At 33.3% G+C, this 27,567-nt stretch overlaps 5 protein-coding genes across 7 annotated transcripts; 2 read left to right on the forward strand and 3 right to left on the reverse strand.

Annotated features, from left to right (window-relative positions):
- Positions 1–98: 98 nt before the first annotated feature.
- On the reverse strand, positions 99–3,820 carry LOC126687145 (putative uridine kinase C227.14). Of its 3 annotated transcripts, none has more exons than XM_050381556.2 (13): positions 3,592–3,816; positions 3,368–3,477; positions 3,254–3,297; positions 3,037–3,114; positions 2,421–2,613; positions 2,293–2,323; positions 2,153–2,211; positions 1,947–2,020; positions 1,375–1,461; positions 904–965; positions 776–804; positions 561–689; positions 99–355 (listed from the first exon to the last, which is right to left on the reverse strand). In XM_050381556.2, exons 1-12 carry the CDS (start codon positions 3,671–3,673, stop codon positions 603–605), a joined length of 936 nt encoding a protein of 311 aa, XP_050237513.1. In that variant the 5' UTR covers positions 3,674–3,816; the 3' UTR covers positions 99–355; positions 561–602. The 3 variants fall into 3 exon arrangements, 2 of the variants coding, with proteins under 2 accessions (XP_050237513.1, XP_050237512.1); XM_050381555.2 differs by having other exon boundaries at positions 99–362; positions 3,592–3,815; XR_007644048.2 differs by lacking the exons at positions 99–355; positions 561–689 and adding an exon at positions 1,059–1,106 and having other exon boundaries at positions 3,592–3,820.
- A 69-nt stretch (positions 3,821–3,889) lies between these two features.
- LOC126687144 (F-box/LRR-repeat protein 17) lies at positions 3,890–8,739 on the reverse strand. The gene is made up of 11 exons (XM_050381553.2): positions 8,029–8,739; positions 7,476–7,577; positions 6,745–6,889; positions 6,433–6,617; positions 6,130–6,234; positions 5,952–6,049; positions 5,628–5,848; positions 5,474–5,540; positions 5,273–5,358; positions 4,486–4,581; positions 3,890–4,352 (listed from the first exon to the last, which is right to left on the reverse strand). Exons 1-11 carry the CDS (start codon positions 8,622–8,624, stop codon positions 4,287–4,289), a joined length of 1,767 nt encoding a protein of 588 aa, XP_050237510.1. The 5' UTR covers positions 8,625–8,739; the 3' UTR covers positions 3,890–4,286.
- A 6,659-nt stretch (positions 8,740–15,398) lies between these two features.
- LOC126653591 (phospholipase A1-Igamma2, chloroplastic-like) lies at positions 15,399–19,841 on the forward strand. Its single transcript, XM_050347516.2, has 2 exons — positions 15,399–16,764; positions 19,428–19,841. Exons 1-2 carry the CDS (start codon positions 15,491–15,493, stop codon positions 19,657–19,659), a joined length of 1,506 nt encoding a protein of 501 aa, XP_050203473.1. The 5' UTR covers positions 15,399–15,490; the 3' UTR covers positions 19,660–19,841.
- A 194-nt stretch (positions 19,842–20,035) lies between these two features.
- Positions 20,036–21,262, reverse strand: LOC126687911 (uncharacterized). The gene is made up of 2 exons (XM_050382463.1): positions 20,861–21,262; positions 20,036–20,767 (listed from the first exon to the last, which is right to left on the reverse strand). Exons 1-2 carry the CDS (start codon positions 21,260–21,262, stop codon positions 20,036–20,038), a joined length of 1,134 nt encoding a protein of 377 aa, XP_050238420.1.
- Positions 21,263–25,002: 3,740 nt separating this feature from the next.
- LOC126688260 (U3 small nucleolar RNA-associated protein 18 homolog) lies at positions 25,003–27,389 on the forward strand. The gene is made up of 2 exons (XM_050382893.2): positions 25,003–25,106; positions 25,394–27,389. The coding sequence occupies exon 2, from the start codon at positions 25,410–25,412 to the stop codon at positions 27,084–27,086; it is 1,677 nt and encodes a 558-aa protein (XP_050238850.1). The 5' UTR covers positions 25,003–25,106; positions 25,394–25,409; the 3' UTR covers positions 27,087–27,389.
- Positions 27,390–27,567: the final 178 nt, after the last annotated feature.

Below are 27,567 nucleotides of genomic sequence, written 5' to 3' on the forward strand. Positions count from 1 at the left end.
GGCTGAATATGCATCTTAAATTCAAGACTGTAATCAAGCAGTAAAAATTAGTACTGTCATTTGTTTTAACAATTTATGACAGTTTGTAAAGAAATGTATGAAACAGAACAAAACTCGAATTCCCTTCTTAATATGTTAGGTACATTTGATTCAAATGAATTCTACAAAATTTTGTAGATTTTATTTCTAGATAAATATTTTATTTTATTTTTGATAGTAACATTATTTCTATTAACCAAATGAAACAAAATACAAGGAATGCACAAAAGAGGCCGAAATTTCCGAACTCCAGTAGTTGACAGTCGACACCAAGCATAGAATGACGCTCTAGCTAACACATAAATTGCCATATTCGCTGATCTCTTAACAAAAAAAAAACTATCAATAAATAAATATAATTGTATTTAGTTTGCTTAAAAATTCATTTAGTAACTTTTTATAAATTTGTATATATTATCTAGTTTATAAATGAATTCATTTGCAAATGAAACAAAATTTAGAATAGAATTGAACCAAACAAATTAAAAGAGAGAGTGGGTGTGAGAAAGTTTCAGACTGACCTCGATCTTATTTTTCCAGTACACTATGCTTGTAGGACGATTTTAGAAATTTATAGACTTGATAATTAGGTCTGCTCTGTTCTTTGATTTGATAATAAGCTCGGCATTTGGCCGATCATTGTACGCTATCTGCGGAATCAATTAAACGTCAAACGAATTACATGTGAACAAACATAAGAGCACCCATGTAGTCAAAGTAACAAAATAATGCCTACCCGCCATTTTGCAACATCCGGAGGCTTTCCTGTCACACATGTTAAAATTGTATTAGAACCCAAAGACAATTTGTTTGATGTTCTTCTAGACAAATATTGGCTGAAAGGTTAAAAGAAGAAGCCAGCACCTGTTGAGATATGTCGCTTCAAAACTCGTTCCATTGCCGTGTCGAGGTTAACATCAACAAACCTTCAGAAAATGCAAGAGAGAACTTACTACTCAAAACTTTTACCAGGAAACAAAAACGAAAGAGGAGAAAAGCTTTCTTTGACAATGGTATACATGTTGAAGATGAAGATTAAGCAAATTGACCCAGATTTGTAGACCCTTCTGTTATCCAGCACAAAGCAGAGGTTCAAAATAGAAGACTACGGGTTAAGCAGTTTGGCAATTTGTAAGGTATCTAAGCATTTAAGATTCAGAAGCACTGACGTAATACAAGATAAAAAGAGCTTCCAAGTTCCAACAATTAGAAACTGAAAGCCTCATTCACCACACGAAATGCATAAAGCTTAAGCATCAAACTAAAACTAATTTCAGCGTCATACTTCCACGCTTCACTGCATGTAAAATCATCAAGTATGAAATTCATCCTTACCATTTCTCATCAAACATAGATGATACATCATTCCATTCCCCTTCTCCCATAATTAGATAATTTCCCTCAACTATGACAACTTTATGCCTGCAAAGAACAAGAGAACGAGCTTTATTGCTGCATGAAAATTAAATCTTTCATCTTTGTAATACTCGGGATTTTACCAAAATGATTACAATTATACTGAAAACATACAGTAGAATAAAAATATTTTTAACATATTTCAGTGTTCACAACAAATTTCAGTGTTCACAACATATATCCGTTCAATTCCATGACTAATTCATGGTAGTGAGGTCACTTTTTTTCTCAATGTTAGCTCGTAAGGCAACCCCATACTTCAGGCAACGTCAATTTTAAAATTTAAGATTACTTCTGAGGGCTATATATTTGAGTGTGTTTGACATGTATTATTAAATGGGTCGACTGCTAAGTTAAGTTCTAAGTTCTAACATCATCCGCCAATATATTTGGACAATAAAGATTCCACGAGAGATTTAATTAATTGAAACCAACATCCATTAACAAGATAACACAGTTGAAAGAAGTTGTCACTTACTGAAGAGACTTACTGAAGACTCACAAAGATATCATCTTCAACAGGATCTCCAACACCATGATCAAATGATGGAACATAAATTGATCCCTAGAATGTGATTGCTAATTAGCACTTGCCACTAACATGAATATAAGTATTGTTACGTGTACTTGTTATACTCCCCTAAACATTTTGTGAAAAGATAATCTTTGCAAGTTCACAACAGTGGTACCCACTCACCTCATTTCGCAGTTGCTTTAGACGTTGAAGCAGCAAATTTGGAGCAAATGTCCAAGGAGCTGAATATTACTAATGAAACTTCAAAACTTAAAATTGTAATAATGTCATAAAATGGTAAACATTTAATACGTAAAACTTACCTCCCCGTCTTGCATGAGCTTCCTCTGGATTCTATAGACATGAACATTAATTTGTAATCAGTAATTATCACTTCACATTACAGAGGACTAGAAGTCACTAACCAAAGGAAATAAAAAGGAAGCTTAACCTCCATTGCATCAAGCTGAGAACGATAAAGATGAAAACCATCCATGGGAAGAACTGTAGCAACATCAGGAGGATCAACTTGAGAATCAAATGAAGAAGCTTTTTGAGGCCATAACTTGTTTACACGCCGCACTACTTCAGAAGCTATAGTGCTCTTTCCAGAACCAGGAGGACCAGCCAAGCCTACAATATGCCTGCACATATTTTAAGTGGCAGAAAAAAAATTTCTGGATATGAAAAGGAAAATTAAAGAATGGAAAGAATTAAGCTAATCCTACAAATGGAAATGTAGTAAGGACAATGGGGTGGATTCCAAGCTAAAATGTAATGTGAATATAGGTTATAACAAAATCTGGTAACAAACAGTAGATGCGAATAGATAAACAATTTTCATATAGTTACATGAGTCGAAGTTAGCATATAATAAATACTCAATCGAGTTGAGGGTACATAGGTGCATAAATCCACATCCGGTTTCTACCTTTGGTGCAGCAAGTTGGGTTCACGGTGAGGCAAAAAATCCAAGGAGTCAGCAACATAACACCACAAGGAAAACTAAACAGCAAAACTGCAAACTCGGTCAATAACGTTACTTCTAAATTCAAGAGAGAGCTTACTTCTTATTAGGATTGTATGCAGCTGCTGCTGTAGGAAGAATGCGTTCTGCTAAAGCGTCGTAAATCTCATCCATAGAACTGCAAGGCAAGAAGCAAAAAAAGAACACAATTAATGAAGAATTAATCATATTTGTAACACAGTTGAGCTAATAACTTCTTCCAAATTATTAACGGAACAAAAAAATTACATATCATTGGTTGAATACTTGCTATGTACCTGGCCTCAACTATGGGAATATCTTTCTTTAGACTGCATAAGACCTGACATCATACAAAAGCAAATTAAAATTGCAGAAACATAAATTTATTTAAAATAATTATAACAAACAACCTTGATAGAGTTTCCTCTGAAAAGTGGAGATGCTTTATTCAGTGAAATTGAAGGTAAAAATTGATGCCGTGAAGGTATTCTTATAGAATTTTTTAGCAGCGGCACTGACTCTGTGAATTCGTGACGAAAACAGCTTATTAACAGAAAAAATAACATGATTGTATAACATAACAGTAGCAATATTTAATTGATTGATTTTTCGGCTTGATCACAATTCACAATACCAGAAAATTTGTAGGAATAGATAGATAGATCTGTGGACGAAGGAGATGAGAGATAGGCTCTTGAGAGAAAAGAGACCTCCATTGCTAAATCACCGATCGGTCGAAGCAAAAAACTGAACTGAAATTTCGTTTTGCACAGTGGATTTTTCTTCTCCGTACTCGCGCTTAATTGGGTTAGGAATTGGGATTACTGTTATGAACGGGCACCGGTAATTTAAAATTTAAAGAGCACTTGCGACGGCCTGTCGTTTGAAGTTTGAACCCCCTAAACCATAAGCATGCTTAAAAAAATATTAACTGACATCATAATCTTTGAAATTAACATTACAGCTTCCCACTTGATAATAATTATAGGGACTCAATTCTTTACATGAAAGGTGCAACTTAAAGCTGCGGGTTTGATACAGAATGAATTACAGCTTGAATAAGAATACATTAGAACTTTTATTCTGCTATTTAAATGGCAGCAACCACTCTAAAAGTTATCCTTTTAGAGCGTTGTTTCCTCTTTAAAACTAAAAAAATATTATATCTTTTGAGGTATATGAAATTCTACAGTGCCCACCAGTTCACATCAACTGCTATTTTCAACAATTGAGGCGTATTCTCTTGGTAACAGAGGGCAACAGACAACGACAACTCGCGCAAGAGTGCAGCTTGTATACAGTAAGAATGACCTCTAATGTGCATATTCGTCAGTCCACAAGCACATTGCAGGGACGATATTCTATCTTCCTTCTCTTCTTATCATCATCAAATTGCTGTATAGTAGGATGTTTTAATTAATCCACCCTTTTCAACAAGTAATGCTATGCTACTAAAACAGAAGACTCGAAAAAAGCCAAATAATGTTATCAAATGGCAGAACTGTAATGAGGGAATTTTTTTCTGTACCTGCTGATACATAAAATGAGGGACTCGAATCCTCTTTGAGCCATCAGCCAAACGCTTACTGGGGAAATGGCTTTCCATAGCACCCGAATTGTTTACCTGCGAATGTTCAAACAAACTTGAAAGAGTGAGAATTGAAACCTTTTCTGAATGCATACCCCATTTAAGCCACAAGAGAGAATGATATAAACAACTTCGTCTGTCATATTTTAGGAGTAAACTTACTAAACAAATAGAAGTGGAACTTCTAAAATGGAACATCCCAAAATAGAAAATAAATATTCTAATAGAGGGAGGAAGAATAAAATTAATTGTAAAACATTTAAGGCATGATTAACTTTGAAAAGATGTCAATTGCTAAAAGTTGCTCGTGATCAATATCACTAATTTGATTAACTCAGTTGAAAATGGGAAAATGTCAGGAAAATGTAGATGAATGCAGCTTGAAAATATTGTACCCTTAAAAGTATCCGGCTTACAGCGTTTGCTCTATCCGAAACTCACAAATCTCTTCTATCTTAATGAAGTGCACAAGGAAACTAGCATCTAAAATTATGGTTAGTGTTGTATGCTAAATACTGCGAACATTTTCATGACTAGGAAAAGAAATCGTTTTCAGCTTTCACAATTCACTAAAATTGCACAACTGAATTTGAACTAATTTCATATAGTTAGATGCATGGTATAGTTTTCATTATTCTAAATTTGATTTTGGCAAGTGATATGGATAGCTGATAAGTGGCGACTGAATCAAATAATGAGCTGTAGATTCCAATGAACTAACTATCACCTGGCTTTGTATGGCCCGGATTAACCATTTGTGACACCCTGAGGCATGCACTCTTTCTAAACTGGGGCACTGAAGCAGTAACCTCTCTGCAGACATAAACATAGCAGCAAATTAACTTCATCATTCGGACAAAAAAAATTCTACAATTGAAGAGCAGGCATTGAGCATATTATAATCTGAAAAAGCAGTAAAGTAGCATACCCGGATGCAAATTTTTACAAGAGTTTAGATTAAGATCGCCGAGTTCTGGACAATTTAAGCAAATAGCCTGCATTCAAGTTAACAAATTCAGAACAAAAAGAAATGAAAATCGGAGAAACCATACATTATGATATTATTGTAAATGAAGTCTTACATCTAAGCCAGAACAGCCCCATAAACTTAGTTTCTTCAACCGGCCATGTTTTATAATGAGCTTCTGGTATATAAGGTGTAATTTGTTATTATATGCTGACTGCAACTCATCATCTTCAGTTTCAGCATAGCTTGGGTCATGAGAACCTGGGTCGCATATGCTCATTCCACAATCCATTAGTTCAAGAAGAGGCAATTGTGCAGTGGCAAATTGAATTCCACCTGCAATATGAAACAAAACAATCAACACGATGCCTATGCAAGGTGACATCAAATCAGTATCAAAAAAATGACTAAAGGTGTGTAGCTTGAATATGGAATGTACTTGAAGTTATGTTCGGACAAAGAGCAAGGAGGAGTCTTGACAATGTTCCAGGAAAAGCATTGCAGATCATACCAATTCCACTATCACTGATGCTAGACCTGAAAAGCAAATCATAACATAAGAAATGCAAACTCACATTCAAAATTCAAATGTCAGGAGAATTTTGTTCTACTCATACCCACTTAGGTCGAGCAATTCTAATTTTGAATAGCTTGAAGTGATGGCAGCAACAGAGGCATCTGTGATTTCTGTTCCAAGAACAAGAGAAAGCATCCGCAGCCCCCTAAGAGAATGGATCAAACAGTCATTTCCTTATATATGCAAATTGAATGTAAATATCATATCTCACTAACAATGCTTCTATACATTCATGAGCTATAACACCAATCGGCACTAGCAAATTATTATCAAAAAGCACAAGTATAAGACATGTTCATGTAGACAATATAAATAACAAAATGACTGAAGATATTCAACCAACCTTAAGTTTGAAGCTGTAAGAGCAAGCACAGCAACGTGAGAGAGCTGAACTGATGCAACGTGTATATTTTGTAATTTAGAACAACTTCGTCCCAAAATATCAAGCATCACGGAAAGATCAGTGCTATCATTTTGTTGGCGGGAAAAATCAAGGGAAACTTCCTTCAAATTGGGACAGTTGAAGACCTACACAATGACAAATGTATTGGATTTTATTTAAATGCCAGAATACTTGTCTGATTACCCAACACAGAGAGTCTAGAGACATACTAGTATGAAATTAAATGAAAAGCAAAACAGAACCGAAATTTACCGTCTTAGACAAAGAATGAAGATCTGAAAGCCAAAGTGTACACAGACTCGATGAACAGAGTACAAAACCCCCTAGATTAGAACACCCTTCCATCTTGAGGCTTGTCAGGCAACGTTTATCAGCAACAAAACGACTCAATTCATCACTGCATACAAAAGACAAACATAATTCATGAATACAGTCTCTGCCAATCACCATAGACCGACTCTTTTCTTGCTCATAAGAGGGTGGGAAGCAGAAGATAATGACCATAATAATTGAAGCATAATTTGAAAATCTACTATTGAAAGAATATAATCAAATTGAAAATGAATTGGTCCATCTAAAACAACATGGCACATTTTCTAGGATCAAGTGTTATTTTATAAAACCTAACACAAACATTAAGGAATTCAAATGTGCAATAGAAGAAGGAATATGCACATAATAATGCTGGATCGATGATTCCATTGAGATCCAGCTAAACAAGGATAACATCATCTATTAAAACTCGACATTCCAACACTGACATCAGCACCAAATCATTACTCACTCTATCTCAGAAGTAGTGTATTTACAGACAGACCAATTATGTGCCAGTGATCTGGATTTCTTGCAAGATCCAGAACCAAATACTAAAAGAGACAACTAGAAATACTCAATAGCTGACCTTGCTAGGATGAAAGGACTAATCAGTCAACCAACCACAGATAATTGAACAGATATCAGAAAAATAAGGAACATATTTATACCCAGTGATTCGATTGACAGCAGAACCAGAAATAGATATCTCCATGGACTCCAAACCAGGGCAAGAGAACGCAATACAAGCCAACATTGTCGCATCCACATCACTGCAACAGCCAATTTACAAATGCCAATCAAAACATAATTCTTCCAATTTCTCCCTATTATGTCAACTACTGATTGCTTTTAAACTCCCTTGTTCAGGATTCATCACTATTTCTTCTAAAGCTACTAAAAATCATAACTAAAAATTGCATCGAGTTGGATCAGTTCACTACTTCACTTCAATGCTAAGCAAACAGCAAAAAATCACGTATATCTGTAGATCAAACAGTAATACAAGTTGCCTGCATTAAAAGTGAATTATTATTATTTTCTATAGCATAGTGAACACCGATCGTAATCATCTTTGGTTATTTTCGATCTGATTAAGTGAGTTATTTTCAATCTGATATTTCCCAAATGTTTGCCATATGAAACCAATCGGCTCAGTTAAAACCCTAGATCTGATAAAAACAAGGATCGACATAAAAAAATATTAAAATGGAAACCCCTAACCTTTCCATTTTCAGAGTCAATCTAACAAGTCCAGGACATTTCTGCAACACAGATCCAACAAAACCAAGCTGAGCTTTCACCGGAACTCTTAACCTAAGCTCCTCAGTCGCTCTCCACAGCCGTCTCGTAGTTTCTCTCCACCCCTTACAAACCCTAGCCGCCTTCAGCAATCCAGCCGGCGGCAGCCTCCTAAGAACCTCCCACACACAAGTAAACGGCAACTTAACTGAACTAGAACCAAACAGATCTAACTCAGATTCATCCACTTCAGTCTTATCATGATAAGGAAGAGGAGAATCGCATCTGATATCAACGTCGTCAAACGATAACGCTCTACGTAAGTGAGAATACTGCTGACGTGGCGCAGGGAGAGGACGGGATGTAGAAGCGGAGGCGGAGATAGAGGAGTCGGTGGAAGTAGGAGTGGCGGAGGGAGGCGGAGGGAGGTGGCAGGAGTGGCCCTTCTTGGGGAGGCCACAGCGGCCGCAATTGTAACTGCCGCGGTTTTTTTTGGAGGGTTTGTTGTTGAAGTCGAAGGAGGAGGAGGTGGAGGTGGAGCCGCCGGGTGTGGCGGGGGAGATGTGGGGGTGGAACATTTTTGGTTGGGAGGTGGAGAAAGGAGAAGAGGATAATGGCGGGGCGGAGAGTTAAAAGAAGAGGTTTGGTATGGAAACACGCGGGAGATTTGCGAGATTTTGGCGCCTTTCATTTTTTTCAAGCGTTAAAAAATGGAGCCTGCGTTGGAATATTTGGGAATTTGACGGTGTTACCCTTCTTTAGGCGGGTGCAAAACGTGCTACTGATTTGTCTGTATTTAAGCTTAACGTAAACTTTAGCCCCTGAATTTATATCCTTTTACCCGTCTAATTCTCTTCTTTTAGTTTACTTAAATTATATCATATAAATTAAAATAAAAAATCAAATCTCTACTTTATTTCTAATTAGTGAACTTCTATTTTAAAAATGAATATATCTTTAAATATTAAGAAAATAACTTTTTTATTTATTCGAAAAAATAAAAAAATAATCGATATATAAATTATAACTTGTAAATTTCAAAACGATAAAAGCTATATTAAATTTAGAATAATATTTTCCTACAACCTGGATAGTAGGAACTCCTGCTACCATATTAACGTGGCAGCCTTACATAGGCTGTTTATATAATGAATAAATTTACTAAAAACAATTACAGCTTTAATTTATTATGTTATTATGTTTTAAATATATAAACTATTTGTCTGTTTTATCTTTTTAAAATATTCTCAAATTGCCACTTTGAATTATATCATGTTAATATATGAGTAGCTAAGAATTTTTAAAATTCAATTATCCAATAGAATAATTAAGAATTTTATTTTTAAAATTAGATTTCTTAATAGTGGAGTTCATAAATATAGTTAAACTAGTCTTTATACTTATAATTTAAAACGAAATAACCACTTTCTTAATCCTAACAATTTACCTAAAAATGACAACTAAAAAAAATAGAGAGTATCTCATTTTTATATGTGACATCTAAAAAGGGGTGTATTTCATTTTTGCATGTCCCATCAAATTAGTGCATATCATGATTTTTGTACCATTTTATGTGAAAATCTTTCTTTTGTCTCATTTTCGCTTTCTCAAATTAATGAGGCATACGGTACAAAAAAAACTTTGAAAATTATTTAAAAGTACAAGACAGTCCTTTTTAATTTTTTGGGGTATAATTTAGCCCTCAATTTTTCTTATTAAACAAAAACACCCTTCCGTCCATAATTACCGTTAACTGGTGATGTGGCACATAGAAAAAGATTTCAAAAACATCCTTAATGTTTAAATTGTTTACAAATTTCATATTAATAATTTTTGTAGCACATTTCACCCTCTTCTTCATTTAAATATTAACTATTAAAAATTAAAATACTTATTAAAATAAATTGGAATTCAACTAAAACCTAATTGAATCTATTCCAAAAAAAACCCCGGTAGAAGTAGCAGTAACTGGATCTTTTTTTTACTACCGTAACTCCTCTTTCCATGTTCCACAATCAATTTTTATTTAAATTATTAATTACTATCAAATCTATTCAATATATCTATATTTGTACTTATATATAAAAGTGTGGATGGAAATTTACACTATTATTTTAATTATTAATAAAATTGATCAATAAAATTAATGAAACTAATTCAATTCATAAGATACTTCCCAATTCAACAAAAACTATAAGTAATGTCTACTTGATTTAATATCAATTATAAATAAAACATAATAATATATTTATAATAAATTTAATAAATACTCCAATTCATGAGATATTTTCTTATTCAACAAAACTATAATTAATTTAATCTTGATTATAATTTTAAAATATATTAGTAAAATTATAATTAATTTAATTAATATAGTATACACTTACTACTATTTTAATAAAATAATCATCTAAAATATTAGTTAAGATAAATTATTCTTAATTAACTACTCGTTTACACCAAGATTAAAAACATGGCTAAAAGGCCATAAAGCCCATATTCTTTTTTAAAAAATAAAAAAAAGTGTTGTGAATAATTGGCCTAAGATAATTTCTGGAGGTTGACAAGTTATTTGACTTCAGAGGTTAATTTTCAAAGAATGACTCAGAGGTTGATTTGATTCCGGAAGTTAATTTTCAAAAGTTGACTAGTTTGACTTTAGAGGTTAATTTTCAAAAGGTGACTCGAGAGGTTGACTAGTTTTACTTTAAAGGTTAATTTTCAAAAGGTGACTCCAGAGGTTGACTAGTTTGACTTCAGTAGTTAATTTTCAAAAGGTAATTCCAGAGGTTGATTTGATTCAAGAAGTTAATTTTCAGAGGTTGATTTGATTCAAGAAGTTAATTTTCAGAGGTTGATTTCAGAGGTTGACTCATTTGATTCCATAAATTTAATCTAAGAGGTTGACTCTAAATGTTGATTCAGTTAATTTCAGAGGATGATTTTAAAGGTTGACGAGTTATTCCTCAAGAGATTCAGAGGGTTCAAGTCCATTTTCAGAAGGATAATCCCATGTTTAAAGTGGCTATTAAAGAAGAAATTACACAGTATACCATAAAAGGAGAAAATAATACAAATATACTTCACTTGAATTTTGTTTACATTTGAACTTTCTTATATTACAAATATATTACCTTTTTTTATTTATTTACTATTTTACTACCTAATTTCTAAACTTCCAGATTTATTTTGAATTCTATTAAAATAAACTGCTTTTCATCGTGCTCCTATATTAGGAATTCAAAACCCATGAAAGAATTATATTTTTTTTAAATTGGCTTTTAAATCACTCATGAACATTTTATCGTTGCTTAACATCACAAATGAATTTATTTTCTTCTTCTTTTAAATCTTTACTCCTTTTTAACATTTTGCATTCTCCATACCGTCCGATGACGGCGCTATAGATTTCGAAGTAGAGGAGATGTCTCGTCGCTGCAGATCTGATTTGAGGAGATTCGTCGCCGCTGCAAAACTCGATTGGAGGAGGTGCGTCATTGTCCTGGTATTGCTTGGTGGCTCATGGTGTGGCTATGGTGGCTCTGATGCTTTGTTCATGTCGCTCCGTTTGGTGATTCAAATCAAAAGGGAATTTGGTGTTGTAAAATGGGAAAGAAATTAAGTAATTTTCCATATTTTAATTTCTGATGTTTGGGATGTTAATTTCATATTCTCAGTTTCATATGTCTCTCCAGGGGAAAATGATAAGATTATTCACACGTTCTCAATCCGGACTCAAAGCGGTGGTGCTGAGCAGTTGAAGGAGAAATTCGAGGCGGCCCTTTCTAAATGATTGCACTGTATGTATAGTTTTGGTGTTTATAAGCTGAATCTACTCCATGATTGTAAAGTGAACTTTCATATCGTATTTTTGTAAATATTTTATGTGTTTTTGGTATATATGTAAAAATCTGGCCATTAAATTATGTTTTAAATGGCCCATAAGCCCAAGAAAGTTATTTTCAGAAAAATAGATGTTAAAAAGCACGTGCAGAAGCAACAAAGACACGATTGACAGTTCCTGAAGGTGGGAAAGAACGTGTGCAGTTGGAAAATGAAGCAACAGATTTCAAATGACAAAGGTTATAAATAAGAGAAGAGCAGTCAATTTGAAGCCCCCGATCAATTATCCAAAAAATTAGCTCAAAGGCAAAAACACTCAGCACTCAGCAATCTAATTTTCTTCAATCAGTAAAAAAACTGTACGATTGAACTTCTGCATTTTTTACTCAAACACATGTACTTTCACTTTATTCAATTAGTAAACACATTTACAATTGGATTTTTTTGTTTTAGCATTACTTGATGGGAATATTTGTTATAAGATTAAGCAAGCTCCAATTGCTTGTTTTAAGAAGTTAAGTTCACAAGTTGGAATCCGCTTCCTGACACGCCCGCATTCACACTTGTTGTTACGGTTTTCATTACAAACGCAAAACGCCAGTAACACTACTATTTCAAATATTATTTAATATTTTACAGTTAAATAAAATTTATAATTACAGAAATAATTATTAATTAAATATAAATATAATTTTTTTAATTATAATAAATATAATTATAATAATTTTTCGAATCATATCACGAACTACGTGTGTAGCACGTAATGCGAAGCTATTATTAAAAAAATACCAACAATAATAGAAGATCAGTGTAGATTGTTTATTTATTAAGGTAAAGGGTTAAAAAGAAGCTTAGATTTTTTTATTATCTCTTGATTTTTTTTTTTTTTTTTGAGGAAATTAACTTTCATTAAAAGAAAAGCTGGAAATCAGCTATAACAAAGGGCAGGATTTCTGTAGGGACATTCCCCCTCCAGAAAGAACCATTACTGGTATTAAACATAGCATTTCTAGCTAACATATGAGCCACCCTATTTAACTCTCTTCTCACAAAAGAAAATCCTAAACAATGGCACTCTTTCATCAGATTAGCACAATCCATAGCTAGAAGACTAACATCATTACATGACTCTTCCATATTATTGAAGGTATCTACTACCACCTTAGCATCGGATAAGATCCTGTAGGGAGTTAGATTTGCCTTCTCAGTCATTGTAATCCCATCTCGAATAGCTATTGCTTCGCCAACAGCTATCTCCACCATACCTTCATATTTCTGAGAACCTGCAGCCATGACATTGCCTTGATGGTCTCTAATAACAGCACCTGTGCAGTATGTTTTTGTTTCTCTATCAAAGCTAGCATCCACATGAACACAATAGGTATATTTATCAGGAGGTACCCATCTCAAGTCTGTAGCTATATTCTGTCTATCATCCCTTCTTCTGCCATTTGCTGCCCTTGTGTTCTTTGCCTCCTGCATCTCCTCTATTAAAGCCGAAGCTCTATCAATAATCTGCATTTTGTAATTAACAGGAGCCTCAAATAAACAGCAATTTCTATCATACCACACTAACCACATAATAACACAGAACATTAAGAAATCATCATCATTAAGAGTGTTGAATGCATTAATCAAGATGTCACACATATTCCAGTTTCTCTCCGGATTTAAGAGGTGCTTTTTGGGCCAAGTATTCCAAACTTCCTTTGCCATACTACAAAACCAAAGGGCATGAGTTAGAGTTTCCCCATCAGACTTACATCTGGGACAAGACACCTCAATTTTCAAACCTCTTTTACTCAAACAGGTTTTAGATGGGAGCCAGTTATGGAAAGCTCGCCATATAAACACCTTGATTTTTGATGGTAACACAGATTTCCACAGAGACCTCCACCATTTAAAATTTCCTCCATCTGCTGAAGTTGAGGGATTATTCAGATGATCAAACGCCACTCTGTACCCACTCTTAACCGTGTACTGTCCTTTCTTGTCATAGTGCCAACGCAGAACGTCCTCTTGATCAGAAAGAGGACGAGGAATTCCAGAAATAAACTCAGCATCCATAGGAAGAAAATTACTTGAAATGTAATTCAAATCCCATTTACCATCTTTATTAATCAGATCACAAACCAGCATATCATGATTATTCGTAGGAGAACTTATCACTTTGAAGGACTTTTCTCTGGGAATCCACTTATCATGAAACACCGACACTTGAGTTCCTGTACCAATTCTCCACCTCAGACCTTGCTGAAGTAACTCTCTCCCCCAGATGATACTTTTCCAGGTATACGAAGCATTCCGAGGGCAGTTGGCTTTCAAGAAACCACAATCTTTGAAATACAGATGTTTGTACATTCTAGCTAGCAAACTATTCTGATTTTTTAGAATTTCCCAGCCTTGCTTAGCCAACATACTTTTGTTAAAACACTCAGGGTCCTTAAAACTCAGACCACCTAGGCATTTATCTTTGCACAGAGAGCTCCAACTAGCCCAGTGAATTCTGTTCCTACCTTCCTCGCTTCCCCACCAAAACCTATTACAAATTTTTCCAATTTCATGGAGTAAGGTCTTAGGGATCCTGAAAGATCAGCGCAAATCACAATTCTCTATTTGTTTATCATCGTAAGAAAAACAGATAAAATTGATTACATGACAGCTAACCCATGTCAAATGTCAATTACAAACCTATAGTCTAGACCCTTCCATTCCTTTTTTAAGTTTTAATATAATTGGAGAGTGCATACAATTAATTACAATTTTAAATTAAATTAAATATATAACATATTCACACTCTTTAATTATAACACTTTGTTAACATATAGAATGCCATATCGAATACTTTAAAATAGCATTAAAATTTCCAAATTTTTTTCTCTAACAGATATATAGTTCGAATTTAAAATTATGTGGCTAATACGATTTCATTTTTCAAATCATTGAATATTTTCTTTTTATATGATTATTAAGTGTTTTGAACGGATCTCAAGACGACGCCTCTAAACTTTATGTATTCAGACTAATCTCATTCGAGTCGGTAGGTCTTTATCTGGAGGTAAAATTCTAACTCCAAATTTTAAACGGCTATATATAAGTACAATTTGCACCTACGTAATTCAGGAGCGCGTCATACCAATTTACATACTGCTTATGGTTAAAAGATCATAGTTTTAACATAATATCGTTTAGTACTTTTTTTCATCCGGTTTTCAGAGACTTCGCCCTGACTAATTCGGATCCGCTCCGCATCACAGATCTGACATGGTAGGTGAATTTGTCAGTTCACAAGACTCGAATCCGAAATTTTATTTAAACAATATCAAAACGCTTACCACTTGAACCAACTCATTGGTTATCGTTTAGTACTTCTAACATTCGAGTTACATCTCATTTCATTGTTGCAAACATGAGAAATACTCGAAATTTTGAAATGTAGAATTATCGCACTAAAGTATAGTATTGTATTGCTAGTAGTTAGAAATCTTGATGAGTATGCAAGTATCATGTATCACATGTACATAAAAATAATAATAATTCACGTATGTAAATAACTTTAAAACCATCCAATTCTTCTCCAAATTATTCACCACCTTTGACCATGGCCATCTCTATGCTCTCACACAATCCTCTTCTTCTCCGATCAGAAAAACACTTCCCCACACCATCTTTAAGCCTAAACCAGTCAAAAAAATCTTTAACTTTCGCTCCAAAAATTACACCAGCTCGAGTTTTATATAAAGAATCATTATCATCAACCATAACAGAGCTAGAGGAAGAAGAAGACGACGACCAAGAACAAGAATATCTTAATTACACTACCAAGAAAGAACCGGAAAGAAAGCTAGCCGATGTCTGGAGAGAAATCAACGGTCAAGATGACTGGGTTGGTTTACTCGATCCACTTGACCCGATTCTCCGATCAGAACTGATCCGATACGGTGAGATGGCGCAAGCTTGTTACGATGCCTTTGATTACGACCCGTACTCAAAATACTGCGGCAGTTGCAGGTTTAACCGGCGACGGTTTATGGAATCACTAGCGATGACTCACCATGGATACGACGTCGTTAGGTATCTCTACGCTACAAACGATATCAACCTCCCGAATTTCTTCAAGCAGTCACGGTGGCCGAAAATGTGGAGTAACAAAGCAAACTGGATCGGATACGTCGCCGTTTCGAACGACGAGACGAGTAAAACATTAGGCCGCCGTGACATAACGATCGCGTGGAGAGGCACCGTTACTCATCTAGAATGGATTGCAGATTTGAAAGATTATCTTAAACCAGTTAGGGCAAACAAAATTCCATGTCCAGATCCGACGGTCAAAGTTGAATCAGGGTTTCTAGATCTTTACACCGACAAAGCTGAGCACTGTAGATTCTGTAAGTACTCAGCTAGAGAACAGATTTTAACGGTGGTTAAATCGTTAACGGAAACCTACGCCGGTGAGGAAATCAGCGTTACGATCACCGGGCATAGTTTAGGCAGTGCTTTAGCTATATTAAGTGCTTATGATATAGCTGAAACCGGGTTAAATGTGATGCATGACGGTCGGGTTATGCCCGTGACTGTTTTTTCATTCTCGGGTCCTCGGGTCGGGAACGTGAGATTTAAGAACCGGATAGAATCGTTGGGTGTGAAGGTGTTGAGGACGGTGAATGTTCATGATGTGGTGCCTAAGACTCCCGGGTTTGTGTTTAATGAACGGGTGGCGCCCGTTTTAATGAAGGTGGCTGAAGGTTTGCCATGGTGTTATTCTCATGTCGGAGTTGAGTTGGCTTTGGATCATAAAAACTCACCATTTTTGAAGGATACGGGTGACCCGGTTTGTGCTCATAATTTGGAGGCTCACTTGCATTTGCTTGATGGGTACGTTTGCTCTTTTTTTCTTGCTTCATTTATTAGGCTTTATTTTCTTGAAGATATTTTTTTTGATGAATATTTTCTTGAAGATATTAGAAAGAAGTAAAACTGTCAGACATATGCAGGCAAGTTTGTGAAATTAAATACTGACTAACTGAAAAATTCTTATATAGAAAAAAATTAAAATTTTCTGAAATTTATTTCAACTTTAGAAAATCAAGTTCACGATTTATACTATTTATTAATTATTACTAAATAAATGCTAGTATAGATTAATTTAGTTAATTTTTTTTATTTATACCATTCATTTGGTAATAAATGGTGTAAATTTATTAAATTTAACCCTTTTATTTAAAATAAATTTGAGAATAATCCTAATTCTTAAAAAAAAAAACAATTATTTACTATGTTCATACATAGAAGATTCATCATTCTAAAATTGTATAAAAAGAAATATAATTTAGGACTACGCAAAAGATTAGATTTTTTAGAGTTCACTTGAATACGTAATTCACTTGAATATATGGGTTATGTGAATTCATTTTGTAAATTACTATATAAATAAATAAGATTAGATTTTTTTAGAGTTCACTTGAATACGTAATATTTTATAGATCTACGTCTTTTGTTTATTGTAAATGAAAAATATAGATTAATTTAAGTAATTTTGATTCTTTTAATTTAAATATTTTTATTTACAATCTCATATAAGAAAACTTTAGATTTGACCAAAGAAATGACTTTATTGTGCATGTGAATTTGCAGTCATTTGATGCACTCATTTAATGAGTTAGTTGCCGAATTTTTTACCATATCATTATCTTTTTCCAAATTTTACCAAAATAATACTACTAGCTTGAATATGTAACAATTTTAATTTAAAGAATATATGAAAATGCCAATAGGTCCGAATTTAGAAAAGTCTAATGAAAAACACAAGTTATCTAGAGTTATGGAGTACTTATAAGTCTCCTCTTTGTACTTTTGTAGACAGGGGACTATTTTCAATAGTTTTAAATTATTGATAATTCAGGACAATACACATATTAAATAAATAATTAATTAATTTATAAAGAGATATCGCACTACTGCTATTTATTTATATAATAAATAGTTATTCAAATAATAAATAATTACCTATAATGTAAACTGAAATTAATAAAATAGATTAAAATTTGAGTACATATATTTTGAAAGGTGTGGATCAATTTCTTCGTATGTTTGAATAGTCAGTTCTGAAAGCAGCTTGGCCTTCTGATTTGTTAAAACATAAAAAATAAAGATTAGTATCTATCATGTGTATATTAAAGCTACAAGTCTATGCTTTGTGTCATGTTATGAATGGTGATGCATAAATATAGGACCCATTAAATTATCCTCCTTTAATAGCATGCCAAACCTTTTGAATTAATAAGTATATATATATGATTAGGCTGGAAAATCAATCTAAAGAAAAATAAATTATATGATGATATCTACTATTGGATGTTCAATATAAATTTATGTCGTGAAATTAAATAGATATTATTAATCAAGGTTGAAATAAATTTACAATTTTCTAAAAAACCAGAATAATTAAATTTATACCAAGATAAAAAATAAAAAGTATTAAAATTTATTGGACATTAATGAATAGTATTAGATCCAATTGATAATATAGTATCACACAAGTAAATGAGTTGAAATGATCATGCTCTCATTTAAATAGTGTACATAAGAATGTGACAACTAATGGCTTTTTATTAGTATAATCTATGGAGTAGTATAGTTTGGTGAGATATGCTTACCTAGCTAGTTGCGTTGCATTATTTTAATTCTGGAGAATTGAGATGGGTGAGACAACGAAGCAAAAACAAGAAAGTAATAATAGAGAATTAATGGCATCAAATACGAGATTTTTTTTGGTAGCCAATCTAAAAATTTACGTGCTATTAACTTTAATTTTACTCAATTTTTATTAAAATTTTATATTTAAAAAATATCTTTATTGTTTAAATTTTACTTGTATTTCTTTTTTCTTTGAAATGTCATTGTCTGATTTGCATTAAATGACGATTTTTTTAATAATTTCATCAAAAGAAAGATCACAAATAAATAAAATTAATAGTAAAATAACATTTTAAAATAAAATAAAGCTAAATTATATTAAAGATAATAAAATAGCTCACAAATTTTTGGGTGAGTTTAGTATGATATATAGAGACGAGCTAAATGTTCGACTGTCCATTTTAATCGACCGAACCAACAACTTTCGGTCAATTTGATTCATTAAAATTGACGTCAATTCAGTTTCATTTTTTATTTTATTTTTGTAGTTATTTGGTTCGGTCTCAGTTTTGACTTTAATTCAACCGACCAAATATTTAGTTTTTCCAATTTTTCTTTGTATATTCATCGGTCTTAGTTGAACCAACCGATATTTCAAAAACAATCAACTTTTTGGTTCATACCGGTTTAGAAATTTTTCTTATTTTTCAGGCCAATTAGATTTCGGTTAAAATTTCACATTCAGTCATTATTATTTTTCAGCTTATGGTCAATCGATTAATTCATCAGTTCTGGATATTCCAGCTCTGTTCGACCAAATACTCATCCCTACTAATGCATTCATATATGATGATAAAATATTGATGTATTTATATACTAATTTGTGGATGAAATGTGTACAGATACCATGGGAAAGGGGAAAGATTTGTGCTAGCAAGTGGAAGGGACCCAGCATTGGTAAACAAGGCATCAGATTTGTTGAAAGATCATTATTTGGTGCCACCATTCTGGAGACAGGACGAGAACAAAGGCATGATCCGAAATCATGATGGCCGCTGGGTTCAACCCGAACGCCCTAAACTTGACGATCACTGTCCTGATATGCATCTTCATCTCACCAACTTAGGCCTTTAAATCCTACAATATGTAATAATATTCTTTTACTCAACACTTGTTAATAATTTTGTATACACTATATATATTAGTAATACATATATATATTAGAAATATGCAAATTTTCTTCAATGTTCTCCTTTCTATATTAGATATAAAATTGGATATGAAATTGGCTATTTTAGAGATATTTTATTAATTAATATTTTTATTTATTTAAATTATTAAACAATTATTGTTATTGTATGATTAATTTTTTAAGTTTTAGATTGATATACACTAAAAATAAGTTGAAAGACTAGATTAAAGTTTATTTTAATAATTAAATCCGTTGAAGGCATCGTCATTTCAACGAAAGGAAAAGGTAGTTTTCTTTAAAAAAAATTCAAGAACCCCTTTATTGAGAAATATTCGAAACAGTTACAGACGTAAGAAAGTCAGGAAAGTCCGAAAACCACTCCTGATGACCTGACAAGAAACGAGCATTATGCGCTAAACAGTGCGCAACTTGATTCGCAGATCGCCTTACATAATCAAAAACTAAATTAGGAAACTGTTTCGCCAAAAAAACACAATCATCAATCAATAAATCTCCATCCTGAGCCTTCGCATTACGAATATCCATAATAACTTCTAGAGCGTCTGACTCAATAATAATGTTCCTCCAACCTTTAAGCCAACTCAGAGCTTCTCGAATACCCATTATCTCTGCCGTTCTGGGATAAAAGTTACCTGAAATGTTAGCATGTCGAGCTTGGATAATCATTCCCTCGTCGTCACGCACCACGCAACCTAACCCAGCACCGCCCTCACGCTCAAACACAGCGGCGTCAACATTCACTTTGAACCAACCTGCCTCCGGCTTCTTCCACGCCACTGCTCCCGAATCTCTTTCCATCTCGTCATCCTTATGGCCAGCTACCTTACCTCTCGCTCTCTGCCATTGAAAGAGCTGTACACCTGCTGAATTGATGACATTATCCACACTGCTACTCTTCCCATTCCTGACCATATCGTTTATGTTAAGCCAAATTCTCCAACACACCATGGAAATCAGCTCGCTCTCCTCTTTCTTACATCTACCCATCCAGCTGCACACCCAATCTGTAACATTAGGATTACTGACCACCTGATCTTATAACCCAGCAGCTGTCCAGCACCGTCTTGCAAAATCACATCCGGAGAACAGGTGAGCCGACGTTTCCTCCATACTACAAAAAACCCGGCAGAGGGCATTAATAGATACGTGTTTGGAAGCGAGGGCATCGTAAGTAGGAAGATACCCAGACAACAGTCTCCACATGAAGTTTATGATCCCCAAAGGAATGTTCATATTCCATATCGAATTCCAGACCCTGCACACATCAGAATTATGAACTGTCTCCAACTCACCTCTCAAACATGTATAGACACTTTTAACAGAGAATCGGAATTTCGGATCCAAAACCCATATCCAGTTGTCTTTAACTTTTCGAACACTGAAAGGGACTGAGCTAATACTCTGCTGGTCCGACTCATTAAAAATATTCCCCACGATGTCCATATCCCATTCCTTTTGGTCGTTCTTTAACAACTGCCACACTTTACTTCCTATCAATTCCTCCACACAACTTGACGTGATCATCCCTGACGTTCTATTCAGCAACCAAGGGTCCTGCTAAATACTCGTGTCTCTCCCATCTCCAATCCAAACCCTGGCCCCCTTTCTCATCACTTCTTGCGAAGCCAAGATGCTCCTCCACACGAAACTCGGATTAGACCCAAGCTTGGCATTTAAGAAAGTAGAGTTGGGGAAATGCTTGGCTTTGAAAACTCAACACATAAGTGACTCTTGAAAGTTGAGAAAACGCCAAACTTGTTTGGCTAGCATAACCAAGTTGAAATCATGAAGCTTTTTAAACCCTATGCCTCCAAATCTCTTGGGCAAACACAAACGATCCCAACTCGCCCAACAAATATCTTTATTCTCTTCTCTATTACGACCCCACCAATAAGCATTCATCGATCGCTCTATTTCGTTGCAAATATCCAACGGAATAAGGAAGACATTCATTTCAGGGCTTTTATTGTTTGGATAAGTGGTTGATGATATTTTCCAAACATGTAGTTTTATTTTTTTTTTGATAATTGGGGAACATGTAGTTTTATTATTCAAACTTTAAAGATTAAATCGTCGTGATTTTGATTTCCGTACAACTCCGTCCATGAAAAGCAATTCACGGCGACAATGGCCATTGGCACTATTAGAATTATGAGTTTCCTTATGCTATCCAATTTATGAACCATTATAAAATTGATTTTTTTTTGCGCCATATTCTTGTAGCGTAATGTTGCAAATCAAATTTGTAGAGCCAGCACTCACTAATAATTTATCGATTTCACACCACTGTTGAAAATTCCTTGTATTTATTTATTTATTTTCTTTAACACTATCGCCATCAAAATCTTTTGCAACAGTTTCTTCTCCGCCTTCTTGAATCCCATACTGAAAATTGTAAATTAATTTACATGAACTATAAGATCTTTAAACAACATGATAATCACAAATAGACTATTTAAAGGAGAGATAGAATAAACTTTCTTCTATGTCGATTGTGAGTGTGGAATGTTTTGTGATAATATAAAATAATTACTATAATGAAGAGTTTCTCTCCTCTTACCTATATACTTTATAGTTCTATGTTTGATGATGTGCGTTTGTGACGGTCCAAAAGCATTATATATAATAGAAGAGAATACTGAAATTTCAATTAGAGCGCCCCCTAAAATTCAATCTCAACTGTCCATTAATACATGCATTATATATATATAGTTTATCTTGAGTACAGTCGACCCTCTGATAATTAATACACACGGTGGATCAAAAATTTATTAATTATTAGAATTATTAATTTATTGAATTTATATAAAAAAATTATAAAAGATATTTTAAATCATCTACATTAATAGACCTAATATTAATGTTATATTATAAAAAAAACTAACTAAATACACTTTACATTCACTCAATTTAAAAATAATAATTTTATATTCAATATAAAAATATAAATTGATATCAAACTAAAAAAAGTTATTAAAAAGTTGTATTTATAAAGTAAAATAATTTTTAATATTTTTATACTTGAAATACTTTATTTACTTTGATTTGTTTATCTAATAACTTCTTTTAAAATTTCTCAAAAGAATAAGAAAGTCATAATTTGATGGTATTTTAAATTTACTTTATGAATTAAGGTTAGTATTATCTCAAATAAATCATCAATTATTATATATTTTTTTAAAAAAATCTCTCTAATAATTAATATTCATGTAAAATATATTTTAAATTTTATTAATTATTAAATAATAGAATTATTAATTATCCGACGTGGAACGAAGTTGGTTCTCTCAATTTTCTATTAATTATTAGAATTATTAATTTATAGAATATTAACTATTAGAAGGTCGACTGTATTGTTAGATTTTATACTTAAAATGTGTTGTTTTATATGTAATTTATACAATAAATACATGGACCGAGAATCAAATATATTGCAAAATAACAAAAAAACAAGTTAAATTGATCTTGTTCATTAAGTAATATTTTTGTCATTTTTAAAGACTTCAAATGAGAAAGTGTTCTCATATGAATTATAGTAGACATCACCGGCTTTCCAAAACATGCAAAATTATATCATTTGGAAATTAATGCCCTAAGAAATTAAAACTTTACAACCTTGTACCATATACTCAAATTCTGAAATATCTACAAATATTGAATAAAAAGCATCAGCAATACTTTTAGCATCAGTTTTAAGTTTCTCATTTTCTTTTCCTATCTAAATGCACCATGAAATGCTTGTCTTAAGCCCAAAACTTCTGCAATTTTTGCTGTAAATAAGCCTTCAAATTTCACAGTCTTCCAGCAAATAATATGATCATATGATTTTCTTAAAAGTATGCTGTTAGTATTTGAATTAGGTCGTCCATGACAGATTAACCCGAATCCAATTGAATATATGACTTGCATGTCACTCAATGAAAAGTTAATAACTAACTTGAGCATAACTCAATCTCTCTCAAGATGTATATAATTATAAGTGTACACAAGATGGTGAATATGAATATGTTTTATAGTAAAAATATTAAAACTTAGTAGAAAAGATCCATACATCTTGAGTAAGAGGTATGTTTATAACGATTCGAATTAATTTCCACATATTCTAACACATGCCAATACCAATTGTGTTTAAAGACTGTAGACATGATACATCAATATCGCATTTAAGGAAACCCGCGAAGACGGAAAAGCGTTATAATTAGAGATGGACATGGACCGGTTAATCGGTACATGAGGATAATTTGTAAACCGGTCTATAACAATATAATTTTTAAAATTAAAAAACTAAACTTAAAATTTAAAAAAGTTAACCATTAAATCAGTTAACCATTTAAAACAGTTTGATTTTTCGATTTTACGGTATTAAACCATATAACCACTAAAAAAATTAGTTAAATAAATAAATAAATTTTACCGATTTTTTGTAACCATAGTCCAATATAAAACTCTACTTTCCAGCTTATTTAGTTTTTCTAACGAATAAATAAAAAGCTATAGAAATTCAAATTATGTATACAGAAAAAAATAAAAAATAAATTATTTTTCTGATTAGGTAAATCAATTCACATATTTAAAACTATAATTTATAACTATCAAATACAAATATATTCTTAAATAAAATATATTTTTCACTTTTATGTTTAGGATTTCTATGTATTAGATTAGAAAAGTATTTTATTTTCATTAATTATTTTATAAGATATAACTATAATATATAAAAATATATATATTATTTATAAATCGGTTAACCGAACCATTAATAATAAAAATAAAAAATTTAAATTTAAATCTAAATCCTTGTACCGATTAACCATATTTTTCGATTTAGTTTTCCAAATTCAGTTCAGTTAATTGGTTTGATGATATTTTCCCACTCCTGGTTATAATGCTGTCGAGAGAGTGGCCCAGATGTAGTATCTATAAATTTTATAATTATTTTACTAAATATGTTTTTATATTATATAAAGTAACATAAATATATAGTTGGTTTTTATATTTTTGGATATTTGTTTAGAAAATGTAATGTTATTTAATGAATAAATATGTCACTCGTGACAAATTTGGTGTAAACATACTCTTAATTTTTTTTAAAATGGCTTAACTATGCCCTTCTTATAAAACTTAGAGTTAACGCCGTGTATAAGTGTGTCATTTTTAAAATTTTAAAGGGTATATTTAGACCAAATTTATTAGGAAGGGCTTATGCGTACTTCGGCATAAACAACAGGGGTAAACTTAAACCCTTTCCTTAATTAAAAAAAAAAAAACCTTGCAAGCTAAAACCCTAATCCCTCTCCTCTTTTATTCTTCTTCTTCTCAATTTCTTTTCTTCTGAAAGGCAACTAACATTGTTCAATCTCAGTAACAGGTATGTTCATTTATATTTTCAATTTATTAAATTATTTTAGTTTTCTATCTCGGTTTACGAGTTACTTGTTGGGATTTTAGGGTTTAAAGGATCGGATTTATAGTTTGAATATCTTATAGGAGAAATTGCCAGTTTAATTTTTTTTTTTAAATTGAATGATTTTTTTTCCTATGCGTTTTATTTTTACTGTTTTGATATGAAAATTTATGTACTCGTTAGGCATAATTATGTAGAAATAAATGCATTTTAAGCTGTTATTGGGTTCTGAAGTAAGTTTGAATTTGCAGGCACATTGAGTAAAAAATGAGTTTGATTTCTCAAAATGCTAGTACTAAAAATAGAGTGAAGACTAGTAAGGAGGAGACTGATGGGCCTGCATTTATGGAAGGGGATGAGGACAAACAAGCTTCCGAGTTGGTTATGCTGAGGGCGAAAAAGAGAAAGAAAGAGCGGTCGGAAATCGATGAGGGTAAGGAAATGAAAAGGTTGGAGAATTTTTTATTTGGATCCCTATACTCCCCTATTGAATTTGGAAACGATGGTGGGGAGAATGCGCATAATGGGATTGAAAATGGTTCTGCTTTTTTTGTGGATCGTTCGGCAAACAGTCAACGGTCTGTTTATAAAGAGGATTCAGATTTTTCTGGAGAAAGTGATGCTGAAGAGGAGCCCAAACAGCGGAAAGCTGCGTGGGTTGATGAGGAAGAAGAAAAAGCTGTTATTGATATTGCGCACACTAATAGATTGAGAAAACTGAGGAAGGAAGAGGATGAGAGTTTGATTTCAGGTCGGGAGTACGTTGCGAGATTAAGGGCTCATCATGCGAAGATGAATCGCGGTACTGAGTGGGCACGATTGGATTTACAGTCAAGAAATGGTGGTTCTTATGATAATGAATCTTCGGATGAAGAAAATGGAATTGTCACTGCTCGTGGTTATGAGGATGTTGAATCTTTTGATGATGTTTTTCGGAGTAGTGAAGATCTCGTAGTGAAAAGCAGAGCAAAACTGTTGCCTGGGCTTCTTGAGTACTCTAGACTTGTAGATGCAAATGCTCAAGAACCATCAAGTGGTCCAATAAATTCGGTTCAGTTCCATCAGAATGCACAGCTGCTACTAACTGCTGGATTGGATCGGAGGCTGAGCTTTTTTCAAATTGACGGGAAGCGGAACACGAAAATCCAAAGCATTTTCATTGAGGATTGCCCAATTCATAAGGCCTCTTTTTTACCGGATGGATCGCAGGTGATTATATCGGGAAGAAGAAAGTATTTTTACAGCTTTGATTTGGTGAATGCTAAAGTTGATAAGATAGGCCCACTGGTCGGTAGGGAGGAGAAGAGCTTGGAAGTTTTTGAGGTGTCACCAGATTCTAAAACTATTGCTTTCGTGGGTAACGAAGGCTATATCTTGTTGGTATCAACTAAAACTAAGGAACTCATTGGAACTCTGAAGATGAATGGGACTGCCCGCTCGTTGGCATTTGCTGATAATGGACAGCAATTATTGAGCCACGGAGGCGACGGGCAAGTGTATCACTGGGATTTGAGGACAAGGACGTGCATCCATAAGGCTGTCGATGAAGGTTGTCTAACCGGCACTGCACTTTCAACTTCCTCAAACGGCAGCTTGTTTGCTGCTGGTTCGGACAGCGGGATAGTGAATGTTTACAACAGAGAGGAGTTCTTAGGTGGGAAGAGAAAACCGATAAAGACGATTGATAATTTGACGACTAAAGTAGATTTTATGAAATTCAGTAACGACGCTCAAATACTAGCGGTTTGTTCACACATGAAAAAGAACAGTTTGAAGTTGATACACGTCCCATCATATACTGTGTTCTCTAATTGGCCCCATGCAAAGACGGCCTTACATTATCCTCGCTGTTTGGATTTCAGTCCCGGTGGAGGATTTATGGCTGTGGGTAATGCTGCTGGGAAAGTATTGCTGTACAAGCTGCATCATTATGAGCACGCATAGATCAAATATGTGATAAGTTTTGCTTTTTACCCAAACTTTTTGTATTTCTGTTAGAGCTAAATTCATATTAATACAACTAGAGGCACCGAGTCGGTCAGGGGGGTTCATGAGCTTCACTCTGCAAATGCAAATTCTGTCTTTTTGCATAGAAGTGATGTTATGATATGGACCGGATTATAGCTGTATTGTCTTTGTATGTTTATACACCAGTTGCCTATGATCTGCTTGCAGTGATGCTTATCATGTTTTTAGGTAATATGCTGTTCTTTGATGAATAATATGTGTCGGCCCATCTTTTCCGTATTCGAGTTTGGTATTTTTAATGTTTTAAGTTGCTGATTACTGTCGATCTGTTTCTCATGTGAACTTTTTTGGCGTAATTTGCTGTGAGCAATTTCATTTGATTTTTGTCCGCATTGAACTGTCCTGTATTAACATGCATAGAGTTCTATTGTATTTATTTCTGATTAGGATTGAGGAA

This window comes from Mercurialis annua, linkage group LG6, assembly GCF_937616625.2.
Source record: "Mercurialis annua linkage group LG6, ddMerAnnu1.2, whole genome shotgun sequence".
In the NCBI taxonomy this organism is placed as follows: Eukaryota; Viridiplantae; Streptophyta; class Magnoliopsida; order Malpighiales; family Euphorbiaceae; genus Mercurialis; species Mercurialis annua.